This window comes from Mustela putorius, unplaced genomic scaffold, assembly GCF_011764305.1.
Source record: "Mustela putorius furo isolate JIRA1106 unplaced genomic scaffold, ASM1176430v1.1 tig00003896_pilon_pilon_pilon, whole genome shotgun sequence".
Classification (NCBI taxonomy): Eukaryota; Metazoa; Chordata; class Mammalia; order Carnivora; family Mustelidae; genus Mustela; species Mustela putorius.
In genome coordinates, this window is record NW_025422045.1 from 9056405 (window position 1) to 9069269 (window position 12865).

The 12865-nt window shown below is 37.4% G+C and overlaps 1 protein-coding gene across 5 annotated transcripts in view; it reads right to left on the reverse strand.

The window, feature by feature from the left end:
- Positions 1-440: 440 nt before the first annotated feature.
- DPP8 (dipeptidyl peptidase 8) overlaps positions 441-12865 on the reverse strand; it is a 64888-nt gene continuing 52463 nt past the window's right edge. For 2 of the 5 annotated variants that reach the window (XM_045067389.1, XM_004758665.3), the window contains exons 17-21: positions 12125-12271; positions 10719-10871; positions 9321-9463; positions 8347-8458; positions 441-4652 (exon numbers count right to left, since the gene is read on the reverse strand). In XM_045067389.1, the coding sequence (XP_044923324.1) occupies positions 4530-4652; positions 8347-8458; positions 9321-9463; positions 10719-10871; positions 12125-12271 (678 nt within the window). In that variant the 3' untranslated portion in view covers positions 441-4529. Of the gene's footprint in view, positions 4653-8346; positions 8459-9320; positions 9464-10718; positions 10872-11489; positions 11676-12124; positions 12272-12865 lie in introns of those variants that run through there. The other 3 variants (XM_045067390.1, XR_006602751.1, XR_006602750.1) reach the window with 3 other exon arrangements.

Genomic DNA, 12865 nt, shown 5'->3' on the forward strand with positions numbered 1-12865 from the left:
TTAGAGGGGTTCATCTCCTTCTCTCTCCCCCTTCCCCCAGTACAGCTTCAACAGACCAGAGACCTGTCAAAGAAACCTCTGAAAAAAGTATTACACCGAACTTCTTGAAATTTCCCAGGGAGCATGCAGAGACCACTATTTGGAAACTCCAAGTAGCATCCCTGAGAAACTCCCAGCTGCTCAGGAAGGAAATGCTAATTGCTGGCTCTAGGCACCACCACTTGCAGGCAAAGAATAGCTCCCTCCACACCTCCCCTTGTATTTAGATGCATTTTTGGCTAGTGTTTCTACTAGAAACCCCATGTAATCATCTTGCAGTCTTCCTTTCTCCACTGCAAGCATATGATCTCATTCGTGTGTATTAATCACATCACAGTTGCCACTAATCAAGGCAAGACTACAAATAGGGAAGGGATGGGGGGAAGGAACATTTACATCAATTAATTTTAGCAGCATCTTTATTGCAACAAAGAACCTGTAATAAAATGCAACAAAACTAATGTTTCACTTTACATGATTAAAAGCCATGTAGCTGAAAATGAGAAAACCCATAAACTTACTGGAGTGAGACATGCAATTCTTTTTATACAAGTCAATGCTTAAAACAGCAGGCACTTTATGTTCTAAAATTAAAGACCTGAACTCCAATTGTGCTGAACACAACATAAATTTGTATTTGGGTTATTCAAAAATAAACATACAAATATTACTTTTTCTCTCTGTGAGGGACTTCTGAAAGTCCCTTCTGATTACCTAGAACCGTCTCTTGACAAAATAAGAAAAGCAGGAGCCAGCACCTAACACTAACATGTCTCTATAATGTAGGCTGCAAGGTGGATAGGTGAGGCTGGGTAGGGTTGGGAAAGCGGGAGTCAGGGAAGTTTCCTTATTAATTTATGTCTGCTGGGAATGGACACTCACCTGCAAATCTCTTAGTTTAGATATGGCCATGTCTCTTTTCTTACTTCAAATAGCTCTAAGTTAGGCTCCCAGGCTTAAACAAGCACTCTATTCTATATCCCAATTCCCAAATCCCCCACTACTAGGAAGACACATTTAGGGTTAACAGTTTTAATTAACTTCAGAATGTCATATACTAATTAGAAGTACTGCTTCATTAATAAGCATGCTTAGCATTTACTTTAGAATGGAAAAATTAACCATTTTATGTTATCTTTAAAATGTTTCATAGGAATATATTAATAAATACTTCTTTAAAAATTTGCCTTTTCTACATATCATTTATACTACCATGAGTCAGGGCATCTGGATGGAGTCTAGTACCAACTGAACACTAACTGGCTGCATGGCCATGGGTATATTTTCTCCTCTCTCTACATGTAGCTTCCTCCTCTAACCAACGAGAACATTAGATTATATCAAAGATACAACAGCTTGAAAAATTTATGATTCTACAAGAGTGAGAGATCTTACAAGAGTCATTCCACCTAAAGAGAGAATTATGTTACAGACAGGTGGGATATACTTTCTGTAAGGAATAAAACAAGTAAGTAAAAAAAAGTAAGCATCAATATCTATATCTCATTCTGTTAAAAAGTAATGCATGCATTGTGACTTCATCCTCTTGTACGAGTCTTTCGAAATGAGCCAGCAATGGCATCAAGAGAAGACCCTTCATTCCAAAATGAATCTCCAGACAAAGAGGATACATAATTTACAATACCTTCTGCTTCTTTCAGAGTAAGAAGGGCCCAGCAGTGATCACAGATGAGCAGCTACATTGGCTACTGCTTTAGGTAGCAGACTGTGTCAGTCCAGTGTAAAAATCACCTATTATTTTCTCAATCCAATTCCATTCTCTTCAGAAGACTTTGTGAAAGTAGCCCACAAACAACTTCGGGATCACCCTGGAAAGACTGTTAGAAATGCAGATTCCTGATCTCCACCCAAATCAATAAATCCAAACTTCTAAGAGTAAAGACTGCATTTCTTTTTAGCAATAAGCATCCAGATGAATCTTAAGGAGATTCTGAGTCCCACTGCTCAACAATGCATAAGCAACTCTACCTGATGATGACTGCTCGAGTGCACCTGTTTATCAAGCCTGCAAAACCTACCCCATTGGATGTTTAACCCAGTGCTTTTTGGCTCTTTCCAAAAAATGTTGCTACTTTTATATACTCTTAGCCTTTCAGATGTTACCCATAGGCAGGGTGTGAAGAGTTTTAGTGACATTTCTACTGATTGTTTGAAATGACTACGATGTTTCCCACTTCAGTTTTTAAAATGAAACTCAGTCAAACTGTCTTTCTGGATGTGAAATCAGTCACATATTTTCCCCCTACAGAAGGAGAATGGCATTTAATGAACTGGAGCTTATAACAGAGGCATCCCTTGTCATAAGAGGGAAGGAGAGGCAAGAGGAAAACACTGGTGAATTCAAGAGTACATGAGGTTCTTCAAGGTTTGTTTCGGTAAAATGAGAGATGCCATTTGAATAAAACAGCCTTACTGGGTAAGAGGTTTCAAAAGAGTAGATGTCTAAAAATGACTGGATACCATTTCCACTTTGCATATTATATAAGGATAGATCCCTGGAGGCCAATCAGTTCACAAAAACCACCTTTGGTAGTCAGATTATATACCTAAATCAAGGGGGAAAATACTTTCTTGGGAAGAAAAATTACCCAAATCAATTTAATTTAACATTGAAAAAAATATAAACACATCTTGGTATGGGGAAATATCATAAACAAGAAAATCAATACATACACAGATAATAAGGGAAAGTGGTACCTATAATACAGTATAAATACACAAACAATAAAACCCAATCCCCTTCCCAAGGACAAAACCACCAGGTCACCCTGCCATTTCTGGACCTCCCCCACCTCCCACGTGGCTCTCAATGATGAATTCACCTCTGATGCACGGTCATCACCCTTACTAATGGAGGCTGTGCTCTCTACGAGAGAAATCTACTCTCTGTAGTAGTGAGAAAGAAAAAAAGAGCAATTTTTCTTAGAGCATTGTTTAAAAGTACCAGAAACAACTTTCCAAACACTGAGGCGTGTGATAAAAAGGGTCAAACTCACAGGTGCCTTCTCTGCTGCTGGCGATGTGACCCAATAACACCCAAGGCTCTAAAATGACAGACTCCAATCAGCACCTGAAAGCCTATGAGCTCCCTTAACAGTCAAGTGCTAGGGCTAAACTAGGAAAATGTCATGGCCATTTTAGACATTGCTTAGAGGCTCTGAATGCTTAAAAATAGAGCCATGGCTAGCTGGGGATCAGTTTATGGTGGAGAGGTGGTCTGGATACCTCTTTAAGTTCACAATATCTAAGATGCTCAAATAATTTAAAAAGTTTAAATTTGTAAGGTTACCAAAATGAAGATGAAAATAACAAAAAATGAAAATTAGAAAAATAACTAAGGAACTTTTCCTCCCTGAATAATGTTAGTCTGTAACTGTGTTGGCAAGATAGTGATTTCTTCATTCTGGTTTCCTTAACTAACATTCTAGCAGTTTAAATTTCACCCCCCAAACTTTCTCATAAGGATTTTTGGTCGTATTTTACTTCTACTTGGTTCTTAAGCAGATCCTCTCCTTTTCCTCCCCTGTCATTCTCCACACCCTGGCATCTCCCATCCTGCCACAATTCCCTTCCATCACCCTAGAACGCTGGAACATTTCAGTAAGGAAAACTCAATGGAAACTAGCCCCACTAAATTTTCTGAAGAATACAAATCAATGTGTACTTTTCCCTTTTCTTAAAGGAGAAGATATTGCCTGCAAATATTTAAGCTCCAACCATTTGATTAAAATTTTTCTGCCTGTAATTATCAGTATTATAAGACTAATTAAACCATGCTACATGTACAGTTACTTGCCTTTGTATGAAAGGAAAAACCCACTCTGTCATATCATCAGAGAAAACTATTTATACTAGATACAGCTGAAATTGGCTAAAATTGGTCAGAGCTTGAATGAAACAAAATAAGTGTTTTTAGGAGGCCACTAAGTTATCCTTGGAAAGTCATTAATGACTGGTTAAGTCATAGGTTTAATAGTGATTAGTTCATAACATGCTGGATACACCCCAAGCAATGAAGCATAAGCTATTCAATTACATTTAAGTGCTATCAAATCTGTAACAAGTCAGAGTTTCCAGAATTGAACCAAACCAATCACTAATAACATCATATTTTAACAAACTCAGAAGTATACCGTAAAAATACACTAATTAAGTCCATGAATTTTATAATGCTATTAAGAAGTGAAAATAAGGTAGTATGGATACATGGTGCTAATGTCTTATTTCTTTCAGTAATTCTCATGGTATTGCTGGGTCCTTTAGAAATACGTGTCATTCAATTTTGTGTGTGTGTGAGGTTATTAGATTATTATCCACAAGCTGCAGACGCCTGCATGGCACCAAATGTACTTTCAGAAGTAGATGTGGCAGGTATCAAAATGTGATGATCAATCCCATGTTTTCTATCGATTAAACCTCCTCATTTGGTTAAATAGCCAGTGTATACCAAAGTTCTACACAGGTCAAAACTATATCACTTTCAGAGCAGCAATACGCGATCCAAGGTTTTCTTGAAGGTAGTGCAAAAGATGCAGTTCATAATGTTCTCCAGATTCAGGGACTCTTATGCTGTGTCTCTCCTGAGGATAGATCTTAAATAACAATAACAAAAAAATCAAAATACAGAAAGTGAGAAATGAATAATATATCTCCTTCCAAAGCTTTCCATAGAGTTTCAGCAGGATTAGTAATACAGAACACAGCCTCTCCAAGATACTACACACATGTATCTGACACAAAGGCCGCTCCCCCTTTTTTATCATTCCTTATGCACTCCAAGGCTTACAGAAGGATTTATGTATAGATCACTGGGTCTCCAAGTGTGATCTAGAGACATCTGGGGTCCTTAGAATCCCTTTCAAGGGATATGCAAGGTCAAAACCACTTTCAGAACAATTTGCCTTTATTCACTGTGTTGGCATTTGCACCAATAGCGCAAAAGCAATGATGGGTAATAAATGTGCCAGTGCCTTAGCATGAATCAAGGCAGTGACATTTTAATTGTATTGGATGTCACCGTATTCTTTACCACTACACACCTATAGTAAAAAACCGAAAGTTTATTAAACTGCAACCCTTGAAGAGATGTCTTTTTAAATGTTCTCTGGTAGGAGCACCTGGGTGGCTCAGTCATGGAGCATCTGCCTTCGGCTCAGGTCATGATCCCAGAGTCCTGGGATTGAGCCCGGCATCAGGCTCCCAGCTCAGTGGGAAGCCTGCCTCTCCCACTCCCTCTACTTCTGTTCCCCCTCTCACTATGTCTTTCTCTGTCAAATAAATAAATAAAATCTTAAAGGAATGAATGAATGAATGTCCTGTGGCGATACAATGGAAAGAAAGCAGAAAGCACTTCCGCTATAGGGTGTCTAAAGGAAAAGCACTTATGAAACTGAGTTGCAAGCCACACTGCCACTTCTTTCTTTTTTTCTTTCCAAGATTTTATTTATTTATTTGACAGAGAGACAGAGAGAGGGAACACAAGCAGGGGGAACGGGAGAGGGAGAAGCAGGCTTCCTGCGGAGCAGGGAGCCCGATGTGGTGCTTGATCCCAGGACGCTGGGATCATGACCTGAGCCGAAGATAGAGGCTTTAACCCACTGAGCCACCCAGGCACCCCGCTGCACTGCCATTTCTTAAATGGAACTCCATTTTCAACTTGAAAGAGTGACATCTTGAAAGAGTGACTGGTGATACAGAGTTGGTTATCTGGCAAACATCTGCACAAAAATGAATGAAGTGAGCTTGTCACTTCAAGGACAACACTGATAGTATTCATCACCAATGATAAATTTTGAGCTTTTAAGTAAAAATTAGAATTCTGGAAGACTTGCATCTGCTACTATTAGCTCATGAGCCTCCCCAAACTTAAAGACTTTTCTGATGAGATCAGGGGTGTAATATTAATATATGTGATTTAAATAAATAAATAAATAAAATAAAATAAAGATAATGTAAAAAAAAATATATATATATATGTGATTTTTAAAATGCCGTATAATGAAATGAATCAACACTGAGAAGACTAACCTCACACAGTGAACCAGTATCTTTCAGATGACCAATGTATATGTAAAAAATCCATTAGAACAAGATCCAACAGATTTTAATGTAACATAGTATGACATGTTTTAGAAGTGATGTCAGACTCCACACTAAAACTAACCTTTAAGAAACTAAGATCTGTCCAGTTTTGGTGTAGTAGCCAAGAAGAACATCCACAATTATCTGAAAAAGCTAAAATACTTCTCCCCTTTCTTAACTACATATTTTGTGAGGCTGAATTTTCTTCATATAATAGTTGCCCCTTATCCACAGGGGATACATTTCAAGACCAACAATGGATACCTGAAACAGCAGATAGTACCAAACCCTAAAGATACCAGATTTCTGCCCGTACATACCTACAATGAAGTTTAGTTTTATTACTTACTCAGGCATAGTAAGAGATTAAAAACATAACTGGTAAGAAAATAAAACAACCATTAACAACATACTGTAATAAAAGTTACCTGATTGTGTGGTCTCTCTCTCTCTAAATATCTTGTACTACGCTCACTCATCCTGCAATGATGGGAGATAAAGTGCTTACGTGATGAGACTAAGTGAAGTGAGTAACAGGCCCTGTGATTTAGCGTTGGGCCACTAGTGACATGACATGATGTCAGAAAGAGGATTAACGGGCGCCTGGGTGGCTCAGTGGGTTAAGCTGCTGCCTTCAGCTCAGGTCATGATCTCAGAGTCCTGGGATCGAGTCCCGCATCGGGCTCTCTGCTGAGCAGAGAGCCTGCTTCCCTCTCTCTCTCTCTGCCTGCCTCTCCATCTACTTGTGATTTCTCTCTGTCAAATAAATAAATAAAATCTTTAAAAAAAAAAAAAAAAAAAAAAGAAAAAAAAAAAAGAAAGAGGATTAACCACGCCTTCTTCTTCTTTTTTTTAGAGAGGGAGAGAGAGTGTGGAGTGGGAGGGGCAGAGGGAGAGAGAGAATCCCAAGCAGTCCCCACATTCTGCATGAAGCCTGACATGGGGCTCCATCTCACAACCTGAGACCATGACCTAAGAAGAAAGCAAGAGTCCGACGCTTAGCAGACTGAGCCACCCAGGAACCCCAACAATCATCTGCTTCTGGACTTCAGTTGGCTAGGGTTAACTGAAACCTCAGAAAGCAGAACTGCACATAATGGGAAACTACTGTATACTTTAGCCAAAACAACACTTCTCAACAGACTGCGTTTGGAAGTAGATATGAGAATCCGGGTGTCTTCCTTAAGCCAGACATTAAAGGGATTTTACAAAAATGTAAAAACAATGCTATTTCTTTCTTTTTTTTGTATTTTGGAAAATAGCTTTTCTCCCACACAAAAATTATTATTTGTGTTAATATGTAATAGTTGATTATTATTTTTTAAAAAGTATTTTTAAATTTTTCTATGTTTTGGGGATGCCTAGCTGGCTCAGTTAGAAGACCATGTGCTCCTGTTCTTGGGGTTGTGAGTTCGAGTTCCATACTGGGTGTAAAGATTACTTAAATAATAAACTTTAAAAAACAAAATTTTTCTTAGTTTTAATATGTTCTTTGAGAAATACAGACAGACAAAACCCACATAAACAAAAGCTCTTTGGTGTGCATAGGGGTCCTGAGACCAAAATGCTTGAAAACTGCTGCTACAGATAAACAGCTCATAGTTTATCTACATAAATCCTAAACGTCAACTGAGACATGAAACGGAAAAAGTAATATTTTTCACTCTTAGGAATAATAATCTGTGAAAGAAGTACAAAGGAGGAAAAAAATGAATAGGTTATCTTTTAAAACCCTTTTTTTTGAGTAATGGAGCAATGAAGGTGGTTAACCTATGGCTTTCTATTCCAATGTCAATATAAAAATTATAAAATTAAAATAAAATATAAGATATAAAATTAAAAGATCATGTAAAGAAAAGGAGGATACTGAATAGACTCCTGTCATTTTTTCCATGGTTACAAACTGAAAGCAATTACAGATACACAAGTCATATAATCTAGTACTTAGCCCATATAGGTCATTTCTTAGCCCAACTTCAACAGAATAGGCCCATATTGGTCATATAAGCCAGTTCTTATCCCAGCTTCAACAGAATCTTATTTTTTACCCAACTAGAGGCGCTACTAACTATGCCTATGACTTTAGATCCCTTAAGGAGAGAGCGGCCACAACTGAAAATTCAGCTTTACTCCATAGTTTATTATATTTCAAAGTAATCAAATCACTAATCACTACTTAATTCAATCAGAAAATAAAGAACTCACCTGTAAATCATATGGCTTTCCAGCCCTCACTAAAAAACTCAGTAATATACTGGTGTGTGCAAAATGGACATTCTCATCCAAGAATCCATGTAAAAGTAGTAAACGATTTGGTCTAGAGAAATGAAAGTATCACAGGATTAGGCAAAATAGAGTTCTTGGGAAAACCACTTAACTTCTTTGATCACAATTAACTATTAGTTACCATTATAGTTACGTAATATATACAACTATATATAGTTATGTAATATAAAATACAATTATATAAAGACATATATAACTATGTAATATAGTTAATGTTAATAATAAAGTTAACTTCCTTATACTATAATGTTAAAATAAGAATTCAATTTTTTTTTAAAAGATTTTATTTATTTATTTGACAGACAGAGATCACAAGTAGGCAGAGAAGCAGGCAGAGAGGGGAGGAAGCAGGCTCCCTGCTGAGCAGACGGCCAGATGTGGGGCTGGATCCCAGGACCCTGGGATCATGACCTGAGCTGAAGGCAGAGGCTTTAACCCACTGAGCCACCCAGGTGCCCCAAGAATTCAGAATTCAACATTTTCAATAATAAATTTATAATACAGTAACCAGACACTACATGTAATGAAAAATTGTGTTTAATTTCTTACGAAGATATTGGCATATATCAATAATCATAGCACGTTCCTAGAGAAAGAAAAATCATAAATGTTGTCTATAGAAAATATTTAAGCAGAAACATAATTTTTCACCTTGAAACAGTTATATATTTAAACTTCTTTCAGCACAGTAATTGCTTCAAATATAAGCTGTAATAAAACCAGGTTATATGAACTGGTCTGTAATTCACCTTTGAGAACTAGTCATGCCATTTGAGTAGTCTATAAAATATTAGTCTTGGTTTTACAGTATTTGTAGTTTTCATTGTTATTAAAGACAAGTTTTAACACTACAATTTTAAATTTATAATCTTGATTTTAAAGCTTGAACTTACTCAGAGGGAAACTTTTCTGCTTGCATGGCCACAGATCCTAAGTAATAGCCCTGCTCATTCTGGTCAGGGTGGCCCATATAGCGTTCTGTGTAGCCTGTATCATAGAAGATCCACAGAGTGACTGGGGCCCCAGCAATAGCAACCTACAGAAGACAACAGTAACAATCAAGTGTGATCCAAAAAACAATGGCTAGCAATAAGAATGTGTAACTGCAAATTTATAGGCTTAAATTATCCTTAGGCTTTGGCCCCACAACTGGGGCTTACATGGTCTCAAGCAACTCAGAAAATCAAAGTGAAGTGCCAAGGTCAAGAACTTGATACTTTGTGAGTCAGTTAGCTTCATGCTCCACAGGCATGCCATATACTAAATCCTTAACCTGGACTAGCTGAAATACACACGCAGGTCCCTTTGTTAAAAGGGGAGACTGAACTAGATAGAACATGTGAATGGCTCAGTGCAAACTCATTCCTGCTGCTGGGGAAAAAAAGTGTGACAAGTCTCAGCTCTATATAGGAAAGTAGCCATTTCTTTTTTCTTTTTTAGCCTCTGTTGGTAATTCAGAATTTTAAACAATGAATGAAATATATTTAAGCACTAAACACTTTCCCCATTTTAAGGTTCCCACATAGTTTTATATTTAAATATTCTAATTACTTTCTCAACAGCTGCAAGTCTGGGAAAATTATGGCAGTTTTCAGAGTTTATTTTGTGGTTATTATAAAGATTATCTGAATATACATGCAAAAGCAAAAACCCTATCATTTTCGTTCTTAAAATTATTTTTTACTGTAAGATAAAATCATGTTATTGAAATAGTAAAGAAGAAAAACATTTCATAATTGCCATTCTCTTAACAACTTTTAACATCTTTATGTATTTCCTTCCAGCATATTTTTCTAGGAAGTTATTTATAAAATTGTAACCATCGTTTATATATATAGTATGTTATTCGCTCAATAAAGATTTACTTAGGACCTTACTTATGTGCCAAGAATTGTGCTTGGTTACTCAGGTTACAGTGATATGCAGGGCACACAAGTCCCCACCCTCAGAGCTTGCAGTCCAGCAATTAAATTAGTAATTACAATTCTGTGTGTGTGTGTGTGTGTGTGTGTGTGTGTGTGTGTTTTACTAATCATGACTATCTCCCACAATCTTTGGCGTGTCTATAAATAGCTAACAACTGGCCATCAATTTCACAAGTGTTTTTTAATACATACATATAGATAGATATGTAAATATATATCTCACATGGCTGTTAGATACACAAATCTTAACATTCCCTAATATTGCAAACTCTGTAAACCTTCAGAAAATAGACACTTCCTTATATCCTTAATTGACAGAAAATTCAACCTCCATTGCAAAAAGAAATACAGTAGGAAGTCACATACCCTGAAGATATCTGACCTCTGCATTAATGCCATCAGGGAGAGGTATCCTCCGTAGGACCAGCCATGGATGCCCACACGATCTAAGTCAATGAAATCATATTGAGAAGCTAGATACTGGAGTCCTTCCACCTGATCATCAATTTCTATTTGACCCTGTCAAAAAAGGGAGAACATTTCACTGATTCTGATAAATAGAAGTCTCATTACCAGAGTGTTTTTAAAGCTGAAAATGGATTTTACTAAAAATACCTGTAGTTTTTAAAGAATTAATTATCAATTGAGATTCTGTTGCCCAAAAAAAAATTGTTTTAAACTCTATTTAGAGATAGGGGCCTATGGTTTCTGTTGCTAGTCAGTCCTAGAGTTTAGTTACCCCTTAGTCACAAAGTTCTTTCCTACTGAGACCCAAACTGTCCCTCACTATACGGGTATTTCCCCCTTCCATTTGTTCTGTTGTCTGCTAAGAGGTCAGCATCTTCCTTGTAACAAGCCTTCCTATACCCAAAGACAAAAAATCAGCCCCCTTAAGTGGTTGACTAAATTTACTTCTTTTTAAAACTTAATGCAGTAAAGCAGAAGGAATCACTCTTGAGGTCTTATCCTCCTATTTCCCCATCATCTACATCTAGGAACTGAACATACACTACTTCTTTAATGTCCTATTAAGTCCTAATTCCTACCACCACCACCTTGTTTGTATTACTAGGCCTGCCAGTGCACACAATCTCACTTCACTGAGCCAAAAACAAAAATAAAAACAAAAAAACTTACATGAGAATACAACATAAGGTCAAAGAACTGGCTGTGGGAGAAAATCCCATGTCTTACTCAGCATGTCCAATACACTGGCAAACACAGTAACTGCCTTACTGTGTAAAAGGAACATCGGATTCTCATCATTTCCCAAAGCAGCAGAAAGGACATGGGGCATCTCTAAAAGGTAGCATTTAAAGCTTCCTGTAGAGAGAAAGAGGCTTGTCACAAGGAAGGCACTAACCAGTTGGTTTCTCTCTTCACAGAGGACAGAACAAATCTCAATTATTCCTCTCAATAGGGCACAGGATGCTGAAAACTATGGTGCTGCTTTTTGGCTAAGCTGGATATACAACATAGAAAGAAAGGGTATTTCTCTGTAAAAGTGGTTCTATCTCAGCTCCCCGAAGTTATATACAGGTAAACAGGTAGACGTGAGCTAGACTACTGAATATCAAGTTGCATCTTCCCTCCCAACCCTGAACTCTAACACACACACACACACACACACACACACACACACACACACATTCTCTCTCTCTCTCACTCATTCACAGCCCCTTTTCCCAACTTCCTCTCTGAGATTTCATACCAAACAATGAAACACAAAATGTAAATGTCTTTAAAAGAAAAATGTTTGTATGCTCACACACCATTTTGTATTTAAAGGCGCCTTCAAATTTAAGCCCTCGGTGACAGGATCCCCTGTTGTCTATCACTACAACCACATAACCCAGAGAGGCTAGGGTATTCAAGCGGAAATACTTGACTCCTTTAAATCGATTATTCACCAACTGCACCTGAGGAAGAAATACAACTTCAGTGAAATTTATTATATGGTAGCATAAAAAAGCATTAAGAGGCAGGATGCTGTGGAAAGTAGAAAGCTTGAATTTTTTGTATTATTTTGCTTTTAAAATAAAATTTTATTTTCTTGTAGCAAGAACACATCACAAGATGTACCCTCTTAACAAAATTTTAAATGTACAATACAGTATCATGAACTATAGGACAACGTTGGACTATTCATCTTGCATAATTGAGACTCTGTACTAGGCGATTAGCAACTCTCCGATTCCCCCTCTCCCTCATTCATTTTTAAGTTAACTTAAATTTCTCATGTTTATGTTGTTCCTTTTTCTTTTTCAACTTTACAGTCAAGGTCCAGGGGAATTACTGAGCAACTATAGACTTTAAAACCAAGATACTCATTACATACAAGACAAGAGATTTAAACTGCCCCATAGAAAAAGGTACTAAAGGGGCACCTGGGTGGCTCAGTGGGTTAAGCCTCTGCCTTTGGCTCAGGTCATGATCCCAGGGTCCTGGGATTGAGCCCCGCATTGGGCTCTCTGCTCAGCAGTGAGTCGGCTTCCTCACCTCTCTCTGCCTGC